The sequence below is a fragment of the Mauremys mutica genome, chromosome 4 (genome assembly GCF_020497125.1).
Source record: "Mauremys mutica isolate MM-2020 ecotype Southern chromosome 4, ASM2049712v1, whole genome shotgun sequence".
In the NCBI taxonomy this organism is placed as follows: domain Eukaryota; kingdom Metazoa; phylum Chordata; order Testudines; family Geoemydidae; genus Mauremys; species Mauremys mutica.
In genome coordinates, this window is record NC_059075.1 from 92313768 (window position 1) to 92332829 (window position 19062).

The 19062-nt window shown below is 41.5% G+C and overlaps 1 protein-coding gene across 3 annotated transcripts; it reads left to right on the forward strand.

Moving 5' to 3' along the window:
• Nucleotides 1–1892: 1892 nt before the first annotated feature.
• On the forward strand, nucleotides 1893–18372 carry PRRG4 (proline rich and Gla domain 4). Of its 3 annotated transcripts, none has more exons than XM_045012344.1 (6): nucleotides 1893–2021; nucleotides 4386–4495; nucleotides 11097–11260; nucleotides 12748–12796; nucleotides 13624–13759; nucleotides 15978–18372. In XM_045012344.1, the coding sequence occupies exons 2-6, from the start codon at nucleotides 4396–4398 to the stop codon at nucleotides 16210–16212; spliced, it is 684 nt and encodes a 227-aa protein (XP_044868279.1). In that variant the 5' UTR covers nucleotides 1893–2021; nucleotides 4386–4395; the 3' UTR covers nucleotides 16213–18372. The 3 variants fall into 3 exon arrangements, with proteins under 3 accessions (XP_044868279.1, XP_044868280.1, XP_044868278.1); XM_045012345.1 differs by lacking the exon at nucleotides 1893–2021 and adding an exon at nucleotides 2729–2888 and having other exon boundaries at nucleotides 13657–13759; XM_045012343.1 differs by lacking the exon at nucleotides 1893–2021 and adding an exon at nucleotides 2732–2888.
• Nucleotides 18373–19062: the final 690 nt, after the last annotated feature.

A 19062-nucleotide genomic window follows, 5' to 3' on the forward strand; every position in this document is an offset into this window, starting at 1 on the left:
CAGGGCCGCTGATAGCAGGGAGGGGGGCCAAAAGGGGCAGCTTCCTGGGGGCCCACCAGAGCCCCGTGGCTCCTGGCCTCCACCGTTGCTACCATGGGGCTCTGGTGGAGCCCTGGGCCTTTACATCACCGCTGGAGCCCCAGGGTAGTGGTAGTGGTGGCTGGGAGCCCTGAGCCTGGGGTAGCAGCGGCAGCCAGGAGCCCTGGGGTTGTGGGGGTGATTTAAAGGGCGCGAGCCCTGGAGTAGTGCTAGCGGCGGCAAGCCACAGGCCCTGTAAATTGCCGCTGGAGCCCCAGGAGGCATGGGCCAAGCAGCACTGTCTCTTCTGCCTGAGGCCCCGCTCCTTCTGGGGGTCCAGAGCCATCCTTTCACCTTGCTCAGGACCTCAGCCACCCTGCGTACTGGTAAGTCCCTTAAGTTACTTTCTCCCCTGAAGTAAATAAATAATATCCACACATTAGTCAAAACTATTAAGCATAATTGTGAAACATGAATCACTTGTGGTTCCTGACCAGCACGGGCAGGGATTTGTTTCTGAGAATTCTGCTAGGCAACTCATTATATATTCTACCCCAATGATCCTCAAACCTTCAAAATGGCCCCAAATCCTAAAATGATCTTTTTTTCACCATGCTGGGAAGGAGGGGTGAGCTGGTTGGGCTAAGTGAGGGAGCTTGTGGACTGGAGTTGATTCTTCATCCTCTTTGCTTCAAAAGGTTGTGAATTCAGCTCCACAGCTCTTTGAAACACCCCTTTTCCTACCAGGAAGATGAGTACTGTGTGAGGAGAGAGTCTGAGGAAATGTTCTGAGATTGTGTGGTGGACAGCAGTCCTTAAGGACCTAATTTATGCTTTGTTTCCCACGGTCCCTGGGAAGCAAGAATAGCCATAGTAAGGTGTGTTTCAGTCAGACACTCTGCCCCCTGCACTGGGAAGGGGAGGCTCAGAGTAGGCACATGGAAAGTCTCAGTGCACTTGCACAGGGCCCCCAACAACCAGGGAGGGTGGGGGAACACAAGACCCCCACAAAAAAACCCAATCCAAGGCCAGGACAGGTACATCTCAGGGGGAAAGCTACATCTGCATGCTGTGGCAAGAGCCAAGGGGCTGGAGTGGGGCCAACATCATGGTACAGGACAGGAGCCACAGCAGGGTGAGTGTAGGGTGGGCTCACAGTCCAATCCCTCCCTGGGCCTCCTATCCTGGGCTCCAGGACCTAACCTCCCCTTATGACAGCTTTATGCTAGTCAAGAAGGCCCACTGTGCAGGAGGTATTCTCAGGCATAGGTGATGGCACTAAGGGTGCTGGCTTGAAGTGGTTTCCATTAATATACAGGGTTTACAGTTTGGTTCAATGGCTCTCAGCACCTCCCCTATACAAATTGTTCCAGCACCCTTGTTCTCAGAGAGCTGTTTCTGCCATGTTTAAGAGCCTTTTACAGCCTAACTGAAGATGTCTTCGCTAGTGAAAGGGTCATATCTTCATTGTAAAAAAAAGATATAGGTGAGCTCAGCTATAGGTTGGGGCATTGTATTGACCTTATTTAACTACTTCATAGTAAAAACTACAGTACCTTGTCTCCACTAGGATTTTACAGCAGGATAGCTAATTATCCTGCAGTAAAAACACACCTTTAATGGCAGTGAAGACAATGCCAAGGTGTATTTTAATCTGTATTAACTAACCTATGTTACAGTCCTAGTGAAGATAATGTAGTTGTAGTTTTAACCTCTACTAACTATTTGAGGTAAACCCTAGATTGTTCTGTTGGGTTTATCTTGTCCAGCTAATATGGGTTAAAGGTACAACTGCCTTATCTTTACTAGACTTGCAACATGGATTAGTTTATCAGAGATTAAAAATACACCCTTTTTCCTAGGCCTGAGAATTGGACCCATTGTGTTTGGAGGGCAGAGGAGGCTAGGCTGCTTGACATCCACTAAATCACAGCAAGTTCTGAAATGGAGATGTACTCGGAAAGTCTAACAAATTACATTGGGATCTCCTACTGGCTTCTCTGGTATTAACTATTATTTTTCCTTTCTTCTCTCCCTTTCTTATTTCTCTTTACTTTCTACCAGTGGTTTATTGGGAAGGGGCTGGGACAGGGGATCCTAAACATTGACTCCAAACGTTCCAGCCAGGGAACATTTTCCTTTTTCCTCCTTCCCCTATTTTTCAGTAGTTTCTATTATCAGTTGGTAGATGGATTAAGACACTGGGCTGTTTAATGAGGCCAGTAAACCCTTTGTGTGCCCCCTCCCCGGAATTTCACAAATAAATCATTGCTCTCCTGCTTCATGCTTTTAATCAGCATCCCTCAAGGAAGAGGAAAGAAAAGGTTAAAACACAAATCCGAAGTGCTGGCTCGGAGCTGCTGGGAGGGATGAGGAGACAACCCCTGCTTCTAGGAAGAAGGGGCAGAAGTCGGACGATAGGCTTGGATGAGCCCTGCTCACAGGGGGTCATGATGGGGCTGAGCGGGCTCCGCTAGGCGCACATCCGGAGGCTAAGCTGTTATGCCGGGTGTCGAGGGCTCCGCTCATAAGGGGGACACGGAGCAGGAGCTCAGCTACTCGGGGACGCCAGGGCCCATGCTGAAGCTCGTCTCCTTGTGCCGGGTCGGGGGCAGGGACCTAGAGCGGGGCTCAGCTCCGCCTGCGGGGGCGGGGTGCTCTGGGCAGACCCCGTGTGGCCAGACCAGGTGCCATTTGGGGCGGCTCCCGGTGAACCAGCGGCTGGGCCATGTGATCCTGGCCGCTCCCTCTCCAGGAAGCGCCGCGGAGAAGAGGAAGCTGGAGCCGCCGCGGCGGAGGGAGAGAGCGGGGTGGTGTTTGGCCCGCACCCCTCAGCCCGGAGTGTGGGCGCTGCAGCTCGGCCGGAGCAGGTAGGTCAGTCCCCGGCCTGGCTGGGTGCCTGCCTTCGGGCTGCGGGGGAGGGAGAGAGACTCCGCCCAGCTACATTGTCCCCTGCCGGGAGGGTCACGGAAGACTTGTTATTTAAACCTTTCCCTCGCCTGTCGGGCCATTCAGGACGAGACACAAGAAATTCATTCCCGAAATCAAACCTAGGCTAGGGCCACCCCGGATCCCACCCACCCTGGGCCAACCATCGGGTCCCAAAGCTGCTGGGATAAAGTGACTCTGTTCCCATTTGCAGATACCCCCCCGTGACTGTGGCGAGCGGAATCCGCTGACACCGTGCTGAACGCCTTTTCTGGGCTAGGTTATGGTCAAGAATCTGTTAGCTAATTTCACACTCATAGTTAGTCATGTTCTAACACAATAAAGAATAAATGAATGAAGACAAGGCCTGGTGGGGAAGGGAGCTGCAGGCAAGATTCCTGCACCAGAGCCTGTTTCAGATCCAATCACAGATGGAGAACAAAGAGGAAGCTCAAGTTATCGGGGTAGCCGGGTTAGTCTGTATCCATAAAAACAACAAGGCGTCCGGTGGTACCTTAAAGACTAACAGATTTATTTGGGCATAAGCTTTCATGGGTAAAAACCTCACTTCTTCAGATGCTTGTTTCAGAGGGACAAATGGTTGTTGCTCAAATTCTGTGGACCTACTTAATGTAGGGCCCTGCCTGCTATCAACAAACTAGAATGGGAGTAGGCAATGGAGAAGGCAAACTGGCTCCCTATTCATGCCTTTAAAAAAGGAAACAATGCTTTCCAGCAGGTTCCACTGGAAGGAAGGAAAATTATTTTTTAATTAATTTTCATTATTAGATATCTTAAAGTCATCCTGACATCTTGGATTGTCATGTAATTAGAAAAGTGTTTTGTAGGTGCATCTTGAAAGGGTTTAAACAGAGAATCAAAACTGTTTTATATGCTAGAATCGCTTACCCTATCCTATTGAAGTTACAGTTTATTACAAACTCTACCGTAAACTGTCAAGTAGCTTGCTGTGTTCTGCTAAATAGCTGCTGCCCTCGTGGTGGCTGTACTTCATCAGTGGGCAAAGTGATTCTTTTAGCTCTAGTTCAATACAATCAGTCACACTTGCACTTTAGTTTGGCTGCAGGCTCATCATTATTAAAATCTTCCAAGTGCAATTGCCACAATCGCAAAATATGTAGTATCGACCTTTAGTAAGGGCTTATAGTACTTCTGCCAGCTAATGGAGTTACTTCTCTAGCTCAAGTGGTAGAATACTGGGCTTTGTTAATTCAAATGGTGATGACTACCAATATGGAGGACATTATGCAATTGTTATTAAATATATGTGGGACCGGTTTGGGTAGGTGTACTGCCTACAGGGAAAAAATAATCCAAGTTGCTTGTGGGGACTTGTGTCTGACAACTGCATACAGAAAATTCATTTAAGATACACAAATAACATCTGGGAGTTTTTAACTAATACTTTATTTTGACAGATCCTAGACTATGTCTGTGGTTTTGGTACTACTGTGTCAGCTGCCAATAATGTTTGCATTTCCTCATTGCACAAGAAGATTAAAGGATTCAAAGCATACAGGGAAAGAAGGTAACATTCTTCTAAAATGAAGCTATGCTTTCTGGAGTGAAACTGCATCTTATGGTGTTCTATTGTGGAAACAATCTTTTGTTTAAAAACTAAAATTGTGTAACACAGTTTTGTGATAGTTAACTAACATTAGAAGCAACAGGATTTAGAGTGGTCTAAAAATCATATTCTTGCTTCTCCCATAATTTTAGAATAGTTGGATGTTTTTGCTAAAATGATCATCAGTCAAACAGATTGTCGGTGAGGTTTCAGAAAAACCACAAGTGAGATAAACAGGACAATACAGGCTCCTGTTAGGCCTCTGGACACCTGACAGTGACAGTTACCGTTGTCATCAGATTTTCTTAGTAATGAGTCTGAAACAATAGTTCAGTCTCTATTAAGACTGCACTGCAGTGGTTCGTATTTGGAAGGTTGGTTTTTGTTTTTTTTGTGTTTGTTTTATTTTCATTCTTGGCATTCAGAAAAGATCAAAGTTTTCATTTAAAAAATAGTTGATCATAAACTGTTTGAATCACCATATTCTCTTCTGACATGACAGAAAGTTTGTTTGATTAAAGGAAATACTTTTCCACTCAGTGTGTAATTAGACTGTGGAACTCATTGCCACAGGATAACATTGGAAACCAAGAATTTAGCCAGACTCAGAGGGGTTGGACATTTTTATAGGGACAGCAAGGAAGATCTATAGTTGTTAGAGACCTTCATGGAGACTGATTATCTCACATCTGCCTAGTGAGAGACTGCAAGACAGTGATGGATCAGTGGTCTGTCCAGTTTGGCAGTTATGTTCCTAGCAGCCAGTATTGAATGCAACACATGGAAGCACTAAACTGATCTCTCATTTGGTTCATTTCTTCAAAGTATTTGTGTATAGTCCATTATGACACGAAGAATCCAGTATTTCCAAATAACAAGAGTGCATATGGTTGTACAGACCATGGTCTGTCCCAGCACTCCTGATCAGTGTACCCCGTCCTGCCAGGCAGGACTATATTTAACAGCATGTCATGGTAGGGGGTCTACTACAGACCACCTAACCAGGAAAGAGAGGTGGATGAGGCTTTTTTTAAACAGCAAACAAAATCATACAAAGTACAGGTGGTGATGGGGGACTTCAACTACCCAGCCATCGGTTGGGAAAATAACACAGCAGGGCACCGATTAGCCAATAAGTTCTTGGAATGTATTGGAGACATTTTTTTATTTCAGAAGGTGGAGAAAGCTACTGGGGAGAAGCTGTTCTAGATTTGATTTTGACAAATAGGGAAGAACTGGTTGAGAATTTGAAAGTGGAAGGCAGCTTGGGTGAAAGTGATCATTAAATGATAGAATTCATGATTCTAACGAATGGTAGGAGGGAGAACAGCAAAATAAAGACAATGGATTTCAAGAGGGCAGACTTTAGCAAATTCAGGGAGTTGGTAGGTAAGATCCCACGGGAAGCAAGTCTAAGGGGAAAAACAATTGAAGACAGTTGGCAGTTTTTCAAAGAGACATTATTAAGGACACAAGAGCAAACTATCCCACTGCATAGGAAAGATAGGAAGTATGGCAAGAGACCACCCTGGCTTAACCAGGAGATCTTCAATGATCTAAAACTCAAAAAAGGATCCCACAAAAAATGGAAACTCAGTCAAATTACAAAGGATGACTATAAACGACACAAGTATGTAGGCACAAAATTAGAAAGGCCAAGGCACAAAACGAGATCAAACTAGTTAGGGACATAAAAAGAAACAAGAAAACATTCTACAAATACATTAGAAGCAAGAGGAAGACCAAGGACAGGATAAGCCTGTTACTCAGTGGGGGAGAGGGGGAAGACAATAACAGAAAATGTGGAAATGGCAGAGGTGCTTAATGACTTCTTTGTTTCGGTTTTCACCATGAAGGTTGGTGGCGATTGGACGTCTAACATAGTGAATGCCAGTGATAATGAGGTAGGATCAGAGTCTAAAATAGGGAAAGAACAAATAAAAAATGACTTGGACAAGTTAGATGTCTTCAAATCACCAGGGCCTGATGAAATGCATCCTAGAATACTTAAGGAGCTGACTGAGGCGATATCTGAGCCATTAGTGATTATCTTTGAGAAGTCATGGAAGACGGGAGACATTCCAGAAGACTGGAAAAGGGCAAATATAATGGGAATAAGCTGACTGGTCTGTAATTTTCTGGGTTGTCCTTAACTTCTGTACCCGGAAAGATAATGGAGCAAATAATTAAGCAATCAATTTGCAAATATCTAGAAGATAATAAGGTGATTAAGTAACAGTCAGTATGGATTTGTCCAACCAACCTGATAGCTTTCTTCGACAGGGTAACAAGCCTTGTAGATTGGGGAGGGGGGGAAGTGGTAGACATGGTATATCTTGACTTAAGTAAAGCTTTTGATACTGTCTTGCATGACCTTCTCATAAACAAAGTAGGGAAATGCAACCTAGATAGAGCTACTATAAGGTGGTGCAAAACTGGTTGGAAAACAGTTCCCAGAGAGTAGTTATCATTGGTTCACAGTCATGCTGGAAGAGCATAATGAGTGGGGTCCCGCAGGAATCAGTTCTGGGTCCGGTTCAATTCTGTATCTTCATCAATGTCATACAGAATACACTTATAAAGTTTGCGGACGATACCAATCTGGTTGGGGTTGTAAATGCTTTGGAGGATAGGATTATAATTCAAATTGATCTGGACAAACTGGAAAAATGGTCTGAAGTAAATAGGATGAAATTCAATAAGGACAAATGTAAAGTACTCCATTTAGGAAGGAACAATCAGTTGCACACATACAAAATGGGAAATGAATGCCTAGGAAGGAGAAAGGGATCTGGGAGTCATAGTGGACCACAAGCTAAATATGAGTCAACAGTGTAATGCTGTTGCAAAAAAAGCGTACATCATTCTGGAATGCATTAGCAGGAGGGTTGTAAGCAAGACACGAGAAGTAATTCTTCCTCTATACTCTGCTCTGATTAGGCCTCAACTGGAGTATTATCTCCAGTTCTGGGCACCACGTTTCAGGAAGGATGTGAACAAATTGGAGAGAGTCCAGAGAAGAGCAACAAAAATGATTAAAGGTCTAGAAAATATGACCTATGAGGGAAAATTGAAAAAATTGGGTTTGTTTAGTCTGGAAAAGAGAAGACTGAGAGGGGACATAATAACAGTTCTCAAGTACATAAAAGGCTGTTACAAGGAGGAGGGAGAGTAATTGTTCTTCTTAATCTCTGAGGATAGGACAAGAAGCAATTATTTTAAATTGCAGCATATAAGGTTTAGGTTGGACATTAAGAAAAACTTCCTAGCTGTCAAGGTGGTTAAGCACTGGAATAAATTGCCTAGGGAGGTTGTGGAATCTCCATCATTGGAGATTTTTAAGAGCAGGTTAGACAAACGCCGTCAGGAATGGTCTAGATAATTAGTCCTGCCACGAGTGCAGGGGACTGGACTAGATGACCTCTCGAGGTCCCTTCCAGTTCTATGATTCTGTATAGATTCTGATTCTGCAAGTTCTCTGCATGCATAACTGCCACAATTTTAAATTAAAATTACAAGTTGTTAATTTAATGTTCTGTTTCAGATGTGAGACACAGAAAAGTCAGGAAATTCCCACAAAGCAACCATAACTCTGTTCATTACACATATGTTTAAAGCATTTAAGTGAATGCAAATATGTGCAAGTTTCTTAGGTAGTTAACTAGTGTTAACAGGATGGAACCTGATTTGACAGTATTTTCCCCATTCTCCTGGATTTGAAAGTTGTTGAAAAATCTACAAGTTGAAGGATCAGGTTTTGATTTCAGTTAAAAACACTTCTATTTTGAAACACAATTTTTTTCAGTTATATCTGATAAGTGAATGAAACACTGCTGAACAAAATAGGCAAAGCTTTTCTTTTCAGTTTGATTAGTATAAATCAGTTTCAGAGTACTTACATTGATACACATTGCACTAAGGTGAACTCCTAGGGAAAACTCTATTTCAGCACTGCCCTAATGTACTTTTGGGGATCCCCTCCCACCCTTATTCTTTTTAAGGCTAGTCCCTTTCTCTATGCTGTAAAAATGTGATAATCTTAAATGCCATAACTCCTTTTTAGTTGATGAAATAATGACAAGAAAATTCATCTTAAGATAAGTGATTCCCCAAATTGTTCAGGTATAGTATTAAAGGCAGCAGCAATTAATATGAGTGATACTGTAAGTCTTTTGGAATTGTCACTGAGCAAAATACTTGGAGATACCATTGCAATGCTGAACAGTAACTATTAAGGGAAAAATTTCTGAGTGATGGGATAATCTATACCAGTGGTGGGCAACCTGCGGCCTGTCAGGGTAATCTGCTGGCGGGCCGCCAGACAGTTTGATTATATTTGCACGGCCACCTGCAGCTCCCAGTGGCCGCGGTTCGCCATTCCCGGCCAATGGGATCAGCAGGAAGTGGCGGCCAGCATGTCCCTGTGGCCCGCACCACTTTCCACAGCTCCCATTGGCCAGGAACAGCGAACCGCGACCACTGCGAGCTGCGGGCGGCCATGCAAATGTAAACAAACTGACTGGCGGCCCACTGGCGGATTACCCTGATGGGCCGCAGGTTGCCCACCGCTGATCTATACAAACGAATTGTCTAACAAGCACATATCTACTTTGTGACTGAATAACTTTATCCTGAATCTTGTCTCTCTCTCTTTTTAAGCAAGTGGACTTAGTTTGTAAGAATGCTCTTCCTGCTTTCATTAATACACTTGCACACTGGAGAGTTCTTTTTAATTAACCCTCTATTCATTTCACTTAGCAAAATCATCTACTTACTTATACTAGAAGCAGGGGCGGCTCCAGGCCCCCGCATGCCAAGCGCATGCTTGGGGCGGCAAGCCGCGGGGGGCGCTCTGCTGGCACTACGAGGGCGGCAGGCAGGCTGCCTCTGGCAGCTTGCCTGCGGAGGGTCCGCTGGTCCCGCGGCTTTGGAGGACCTCCCGCAGGCACGTCCGAAGCCACGGGACCAGCGGACCCTCCGCAAACCACCGGAGGCAGCCTGCCTGCCGTGCTTGGGGCAGCAAGTTAATTTAAAATATTTCAGCTGCACAGAAAACCAGGTCAGAAGATTTCTGTTGTTCAAAGATGAGTTTTCTATTACAAGTTATAGCAAAGACAGGCTAAAACTTGAGCCCAGAAGAAACCTGATGAGAAAATGCATTCCAGTTTCTTTAAGTCTGCTATAACTTCACTAACTCTTCTGGAATCCTACCTCACAACTAGGGTGAGTGAGTTTATTTTCTGAGGCTCCTAACCAGCTTCTAAAAATGGCAAAAATACAGATGAGTTGTTAAAAACTCTGCCTAATCAAAGATGATGTCAGCAAGAACTCCATCATGAACCTAATGCAGAAGTGAAAGTAAGCCGGTACGACGTGCCGGAGTGGACTGGCTTCCGCGGTGGTGATTTAAAGGGCCCAGGGCTCCAGCCACTGTGGGGAGCCCCCGGGCCTTTAAGTAACCCCCGGAGCTCCGGCAGCCAGGCTCAGGCAGGGATTTAAAGGGCCTGGAGCTCCTGCCGTGGGGCTCGGGTGGTGCTTTAAAGGGCCCGGGGCTCCCCGTGGCAGCCAGAGCCTCTGGCCCTTTAAATCCCCACCCGAGCCCGGCTGCTGGTGGCAGCAGGGCTCCAGCGGTGATTTAAAGGGCCCGGAGCTCTGCAGCGGCTGGAGCCCCGGGCCCTTTAATTCACCCTTGAGAGGCAGCTGGGAGCCCTGGGGTGATTTAAGGGCCCTGAGGCTCCCAGCCACAGCTGGAGCCCCAGGGCCTTTAAATATTGAAAGGTCCCGCCTCTTCCGGTTGAGGCCACACCTCCTCTCAGGACTCCAGTGTACCGCTAAGTCCTTTAAGTTACTTTCACCCCTGACCTAATGACCATAGAGCAGCATTTATTTGAAAGGTATCAAAATAATGTATTGCCCTTTTTGTTTAAAGTTTCAGTCTACCCTTAAATGCTGTTCCTAAATAGTGTGATATTAAGAAGAAATTAATGGGATTTGTCCACTGTGCTGATGGAAACCCAATTTCTAAATCAAAGACTAGAATTCAGATACCAGACTGTGTGAAAAGGAATGTATGCCTAGGATTTTTACTGGAACATATCAAATGATGTAACCCTTAGGCTTTTTCAAGATGTGGGATACTGGATCTTGCTCAGTCTGGGTCTGCTTAGAAGTCCATCTTAAAGTAATTGAATACTACAAGGAACCTTAGGATTCCCAGGGACTCCAGCAGGGCCAATACCACAGCCGCGGCCACTTGCATTTCAGACAGCCGGCATGAGGACCAAATTTTAAAAAGTTGCTATGAGAAAATCTGCAACTATTTGCAAGGGACAGAAAATATTTCAGTTTGCATGTTGAATAGGCAGAAAGAGAACTGCTTTGTTGGCAGCAAAGCAAATGATTCAGGAAGAGACCTTGAAATCTCCTTTTATATCAGGTAAAACGGGAAAAAAACAGAGAGAAGTTTTTCTTTTGGGATTTTAAAGAGCTCCAGAGTTTGTTTTTTTGTAAGAATACCAGAACTATCCCCCTAATTTAACTGTTTTAAACTATTTTTTGTTAGTGTTTACATCAGAAAAAGAAGCCAATTTGTTCATTGGACGACATCTTCTGTATAACAGATTTGATTTTGAAGTATTTACCCCTGGTAATCTAGAAAGAGAATGCTATGAGGAGCAGTGCAATTATGAAGAGGCAAGAGAAATTTTTGAAGACCCTGATAAAACGGTAATTGCTTTGATTTAGTTTAAAATACCGGGTGGCCATCAGTAGATTGTTATTATAAACTACTACAGCCCTTCAGAAGAGATCACTTAAAATAGGAGCTCTGCCATTATTATTTATATTACAGTAGAACCAGAAGCCCCAGTTAGATGGGGCCCATTGTATTAGGAATGCAGTGAACACACACAGATTCATGGTACGTGCCCCAAAAAGCTTGCAGGCAAAGGCTATGATTCTGCAAATACTTACAGACATAAGTGGGACTTCGGTAGGACTACTCACAAAAGTAAAGCTAGGCACATGCATAAGTGTCTTCAGAACTGGGAACTTTTTGGGGGAAAAAAGTGACCTGGGAAGGGGATAAAAATCACACAAATAATTTTGTGTATTTTATACTTTTAAAAAATTGATATATAAAGTGCCAACTGTTTCCATCTCCTGTCACTCATTAATTGGCTGATTTTATATACAAGTTACAGCAAAGGGGAATCTTGAGAAGAGGGCAGTGGTGACCTTGTGGATCAGTTAAGGGTGTGTTTTCCATGGATAAGGAGTAACTTGGAAGATGCTACTGTATAGTGAAAGAATCTTTGGCAGGAGAGGGAAAAGGCGTGCAAGACACACACACACACACACACACACACACACACACACACACACACACCGACTGTACTTGCAATCCTCCAAACAACTACTGCTGCCTGTAGTGCAAATCTCTCCAGGGCCCCTGCCATCCTCTGCACTCAGCTGCAGAAGGAGCAAGCAGTGCACCCCCTCCCCGGAGGATGGAGCTGCCACTAGAGTTTGAATTCCTTAGGAGTCTTCCAGGAGGAATTTTACACGACTACATTGTAGTTTCCCAGGAGGCTTCTGCTGCACAGCAGCTTCTTTATCCTGCACCCAACCCCACACCTTTTCCAATGTGGGTTGTGGCTTAGTCTCAGTCTTAACTATAGGATTAAATTTTGTACAGTGCATATAAGAGAATATTTTATGACTAAAGACAGTAATGCATCGTATTATTAACCTATGGAACTCACTGTTCAAGGATATTATTGAGGCAAGTAGCTTTGTAAGATCAGACACTTGCATGAATAGCATAGGAACTTACACTAACTAGGATAAATTAGAAGTACCACCAATCTCCATTGTCAGTCTAAGCTAATTATTAAGTGGTATCAAGAAGAAATTTCTCTGTATGATATAGTATTGCAATTTAGAGGTGTTCTTGATTTGTCTCTTTCCTTTTCTTTTAAACAGCTGTCATTTCTTTCTACTGGTTTAGGTGGGCCATTGGTTTGTTCTAATATGGCAGTTTTTTATGAATATACAAGTGGAATTTCAGCCCTGGGGTAAAAAGGTGCAACTTTTGACTTTAGTGGGAGTTGTGCCCATTTATGCCATGTCTGAATTCTGTCAGCAATCTCTTATTTAAGTTATACATCACGTACAGGCTTCAACTATTTAAAAAAACATTTATATTTTCATAGATGACTTTTTGGAAAGAATATTCCATTAAAGGACCCAGCACAAAATTTGGTAAGCTCTGATCTTGACTTATCTCGTTTCTTTCCATTACATTGCAAATATTGCTCCCCTCACACACACATTCTAGATCCTCCCTCCCCCTCTAAATATGTTGCAATTTGTCATCTGGTCATAACTAAGTATTCAGCTGGCACAGTTTTATAACCCGTGATTACTGTCTTTTTATATTTTTTGTGCATTTTTGTGTTTATATTTTATATACTGAAATGTGTATTACATAGTATCTAATATATGTGTGAAGTTTGGGGAGTTGGAGGACTCTGGCCCTTTACTATTGCATATTGAAATATGAATTAAGCTATCCATTTCCTTGTATGTATTAGACAATATAGAAACTTTACAACTATAATTCTGCTGCTTCTTACTTCTGTTTTTATTTTGTCTTGCAATAGTTTATAGAGGCCCCAGTTAGGATCAGGGCCTCACTATGATAGGTGCTATACAGAGTGAAAGTCAGGATCTGCTCTGAAGGACTTAATCTGATAAAAGATGCAATAAGTGTGTGAAATAACAATTAGTGGGGATGGAGTGGTGGAGAATCTCAAAAATATGCATATATAAATGATCTAGGAGAGGAATATTTGTTAACTTTTGCTTTTGGTTGGGGTGGGTATTAATGTCTTGGGGTGGGCATTAAAGTGCCGGATTGATGTGATGGCTTGTCATGTGAGAAGACTAATAGAAAGGAACTACTACTATTAATCTTACTATAACATCTCTCTCAAATCTTCATAAAGAGAGAAGGCCACCACCGCCGAAGCATTGTTAATAATGCTATAGTGTTAGTCAACTGGAAATAATTACTGATTTCTGTTCAGGTGGTGAAACTACACAAAAAATTGATGTTACAGGACTTCTGACTGGCCTAGTTGCTACTGGAGTTCTGTTGGTTTTAACTGGATTACTTATTTATTATTTCTGGAAAAACAGATGCAAAGCAAGACAACTACCTGGGTAAGGAATTGAGAATATTTCACTTTACTTTCACAGAAAAAACTTTAGTAATATAGGTGGAATTTTCAAAATCATTCTGCTCTCAGTGAAGACAGTGTTAGGTCACTACTAAATGCTTTTGAAAATATCATTCTTAGAGTTATAGCTACAATCTTGTATAACCTTAAATCACAAGAAAATATATAAAACAAATAACCTTTGTATGGGTGAGTGATCTTGTTTAAACAATATTTTGCTGGGTCCCAAAATCTTTACCAAGAAAAATGGTTTCAGCATGAGGAAGCCCTGAGCCAGATCTGGTTTTTGAAACCTGCAATGGAGGAGGGTGAACTGGTTTTAAGAATAGTTTTAGATATTAGGATTTGTAACTGCTGGAGAGATTGAATTGTGCTAGAGGAAGTATGAGTGGACTTAACTTTTTCCAAAGAATTAGCTTGCTGAGGATCCACAGACTCCTAAAGACAGCCTTTCTATGAGCTTCACAATGAAAACTACTAGTGTAATACAGTGGAATCTCCTTAATTGGCACAGTTAGTAACTAGTATGTTTATCTGAGATTCATGAGAATATTTTGTGCTGTGATAAATATAATATGCTGTAAAGCGGGCGATACATAGCAATAAATGTATGCTTGCAAGCATAAATTCACAGCAGTAAACAATGTGCGAGGCTTACAGATGGCACTAAGTATGCCATTTGTCCATCACTGAATTGAAATATTTGTTAGGCAATTGTATTTAAAGAGTTAAGTGGATTCTAAATAGCTAAAGGAGGGAAATAAAGGTAAATCAGATTTTAGTTTACACAATCTTACTTGTGGACTAAATGATATGTAATAGATCTTTCAGACTTCAAAAACTTGTTTGGCCAGCTTGTTAGTGTAAATCTCCTCTCCAATTTTCTTTCTGTTTTTAAAATCTATGGCAGTTTTGGTTACTTTCCTTTCAACTGCATCAGTTTTTTAAAAATACAATTATTTACAAAGAAGTAAACTGAATGCATTTTTAATTGAAAATACATCTTTAAACCTAAAATTATCAAGTATAGTGCTATTGGATATCTGCTCCTCCAGGGTTGTTGTAGGTGAATTTCTGTGAATTTCATTAATCAAATGTGTATCCATTTGCAGTATAAGCATGTGGTGTTGTTTCTATACAGGGTGATGAAAGGATGGAACCATAAAGTCTGATTTTTTCCCCCCCCCCAGGGTTATGTACACCATCAAAGTATAATCTGTGATACTACCCACACTAAGACTCCCCTTATGACTAAAAGCTTTACCACTATCATTTGAAGCACCCATAAACTCCACAGAACATTGAGTATTTAAGAAACAAATATATTTTATTAATATTCTATTATTACTTAAGATATTTATTTTACATATGATTCTGAAATATGATTTAAAAACTAGACTGTGTACTAGTACTTGAAACACTAAACTTGAGATCAATTATGTAAGTAATCAGCACTTAATGATCTTAAAGAAGAGTGCTTGTCAGTTCTTGTAAACAGCACTTTTTTTTTTTAAAACATGCACACTGTGGCATACATGGAAATATCCCAATGATCTAAAGTGCAGAAAACTGCACTGAATTTTGATGATATATTAAATAAGTGTACAGAAAATGACAGTAAATTGAGTTACACTATTTACAACAGTAAATATCTTTGCAACTTAAATATCTATTGAGATAGAAAAAGCTGATTTGTAACTACTTGTGTTGGAATCCTTTTAAAGGCCTCTTCTCTACCTGTTAAAAGCAAATCCTGTCCGACTTCCATAAGCATAGAAGCCCCTCTTCTAGTGAAGGAGGCACAATTCTGCAACTCAAAGGAGGGGTGGACCTTTGCATAGTTCTTCTGGGATAGGGAGCTGAAGTAATTTGGAGGAGCCACTGCTACATGGATCCTCTAGCCCTCCTTCTCTCTACTCCTCTCAACCTCACAAGTATGAATGGGTAACAGAGTTACAGGAGCTACTCCAGCCATTGCCGCGAAGTAACTGTCATAGTGGGTCCTAGAGGAGGATTCTACCCCATCCTTGTCTCTGTGAATTTCTGCAGCACTTAACTCAGCCTAGGGTTCTGGGGATACCCATTTGGCCCGTGCTATTTAAGATTATTAAAAATGTACTTGCTTTGGCAAAAGGCTATGTAATCCTCTCCTTCATATATAAAAATGAAAATGTCATTCATAATACTTTTAACTCTGTTAGGTACTCAGACAGTGTAAGAAGTAGAAGACATTCATCTATCATCTTCAGAAGACATGAAGAGGTTTCTTTAAACCCACTCCCTCTAAGAACAGGTGATGAATCAGGACTGCCAACTTATGAAGAAGCTGTGACATTAGGTGGAAAATACGATGTCCCACCACCACCATATCCGGGGCCTGCAAAAGGGTTTAAGATGTTTAAAAAGTCTATGTCACTTCCTGCCCCATCATCCTAAACTTGACTCTGGAGGAGTGGGGAATTAATCTTCATTGGAAGATGTACATTTGAAAAGGGGCAGTACCTTGCAGGACACTTTTCACAAATGTGAAAGACTTACAGCTCTTCAGCACAGCTAGGAGCAAGTGAATTATTTCATAATGGAAATTAAGTTATTGTTTTGCAAAAGTTTGATGTCTTTTTCCAGCATGAAACTTGTTTATACAGGTTTTTGGTGCTAGAACTGAACCATTCATAAAGATATTAATCTTTGAGCTCCCATGCATTTTGAGCCAAGTATCAAACTACTGTTATTCCCTTACTAGTTTTATTTACTGTTTATTCAGAAGGAAAAAGATTTTTAATATTAAAATTGGACTTAACACTAACCATTTTTTAAATTAAAACTTTAAACCACTGTGAATATATTAAGCATTGAACAACTAACAAAATAGATACCTCATTTGGTTGCTAGGTGGGTTTTGTAGTGGTTCTAGAAGTAGTAATGGGCTGTATTGACGAAAGCTAGTTAATCTGTCATGCTTGTATAGTGTTATGGTTTCTGTATTAATTTGTCTAATTTTAAACATTAACTGGGCAGTATGAGACAATACTGCAATAATGTAGATTTTACATGGCAGGAAGCCATGCTTAGGAGGACAGAGGATATTCTCTTTATGAAAATCATGGTTGGGGTTATCTAAAATAATGACTACATGTATTCTCCTCAATTTCATCACCTATTTACTGCTCTCTGTTGCAGAACAGTAGTTATTGCTAGTCCAGTCAGATAGGTGTCTTTCCCTAGATCCCATTAACAACCCACCCATAGCAATGGCTAGTTGGTAACTAGTAGGATTATTTCTCTCCTTCCACATCCCCACCTTAATATACACAGTGTGAATTTTCAAAGCATTGTCTGGGGAAGCAACTTCTCCTTGAACACAACTTCCATTGATTACCTTAGTCTTGGAGGCTTAAAGTCAAGACTTCTGGCTGATAAAATGAGTCCAAAAGTTGCTCCTGCATGCTTATGCAGGCCATTTACATTGCCCTGCTGGAATGTAGAGATTTTAGAAATCTCTCATCCATAGAATGTCTAGTAATCAGAAGACAATGGACAAGATTTTCAAAAGTGACTAATGACTTTGGTTACCTTCATTTCTGGAGCTCCAATGGGAGACACTTTTAAAATTGGAACTCTTTAACGTATCACCAGTTGGACAGTCAGAAGCTGAGTCGCTTTTGAAAATCTTGGCCAATGGCTCATTAGCAGCAAATTAAATTTAAACTTGTATTTAAAATGGTTCATTTGTATTCAGTCACTGTTTACATTTACAGGTTGAATGTTTACTTGTAACAATTTTTTTGACAGAGAAGTTCAGTGAGAAACTATTAATGAATCCATATCACTGTCTTAAATCTAAAAATCTCTCATCTAAAGAGAAATTGCTGGAATACTTGGAAGATATAGGGTGCACTGAGAGTACTACATAAGGCCAATCTTGCCTATAAGTAACTCGCATTGACTTAAGTGGATGGATAATTATTTTCTTGTTACTGACTGACAGGATTGGGAGTCAAATTGGTTTCCCTTCTGTCTCTGTCAGACTTGCTTATAGCTGATGGCAAGTCACTTAACCCCTCTGTGCCTTACCCATTTTACAGATTGAAAAGTATAATACCTACCTCAGAGTACTGTGATGTTTAAGTCATTGCCATTCATACTTTGAGTGCTCTGAGATTCTTGGTTGAAGAGTGCCATAGATCCTTTTTAACTGCTGAAGCCTTAAAGATTGTGTCCAATCTACTTCAAAGACTGCATCTCAACTGATCAGCTGATATATGAAGTGTGAGCCAAGAGTCTCATGGCTTAATCACAAGGAGAGTGGAAACCACACATCATGAGTGAGAGGTGCTTGACCATTGCATTAACTTGTCATCTGTATACCCCAGTTCCCAAGTCTGTTAACCTTCTACTCACTTTGCAAGGCTCATTTGCTCTCCCAGGCTTTTGCTGGGTGAAATGAGATTCGTAATTGGATTGGAGAGATTTGAAGGGGAAAGGTCTAGAGAGGTTTGGGGGTTTTGGACATTGGTCTCAATTGTATCTTGTACATGTGCCAAAAACATTGCATCATTTTTTGTTAAAATATAAATAAAACACTATATGAAATAAGGCCAGAGTAGTCACTTGAATGTAGAATCTGACTCTTAATTCATAAAAGGAGGAAGTAATTACAAATGAGTGATTGCTGACAACAAAGAAAAAATGTTGACATAAGCAAATTACAGTTTTGAAATATTGTGGGTATTGGTTTACCTACTTTCCTTACACCATATTTGTCAACTAATGGATGTCCATCGGTTTCTGCCAGAGTCAATGCACCTGGCTTCAGTATAGGTGCCTTCTGTAAATCCATGCTTTTTCAATTATTATACCAAAACTGGATGGAGCATAAGCACTGATTTGGAAAAGAAAAGTTAATACAAGGAAGATGACTCTTGGTATGATAAATTCATCCTGAATTCGAAGAGCACCAATTGGTGCAACAGATTATAGTTTTGTAAAGTACCACCCTACACTCTAAAAGGTGAGCCACTTTTGTCAAACTTCATATGATGGGATTATTAATGAAATCACTTCAACAATGGGAAGTGAATGAGAAGATGTAATTGCTTCTCTAAATCACCTGTTCAACTATTACTGGGAAACAGGCTTAACCCCCTCCCCCCCCCCCAAACAATCTAGTTAAAAGCAGGGCTGTCAAGCAATTAAAAAAATTAATCACAATTAATCACACAAAACATGATTATTTGCACAATTAATCGTAATGTTAAACAATAATGGAATACCATTTAAATATTT

Excerpts from the sequence above, each read along its gene's own strand:
- PRRG4 (XM_045012344.1), top strand. The coding sequence starts at position 4,396 with ATGTCTGTGGTTTTGGTACTACTGTGTCAGCTGCCAATAATGTTTGCA. Across the intron at positions 4,496-11,096 it reads AAAGCATACAGGGAAAGAAG|TGTTTACATCAGAAAAAGAA; the intron begins GTAACATTCTTC and ends ATTTTTTGTTAG. Across the intron at positions 12,797-13,623 it reads AGGACCCAGCACAAAATTTG|GTGGTGAAACTACACAAAAA; the intron begins GTAAGCTCTGAT and ends ATTTCTGTTCAG.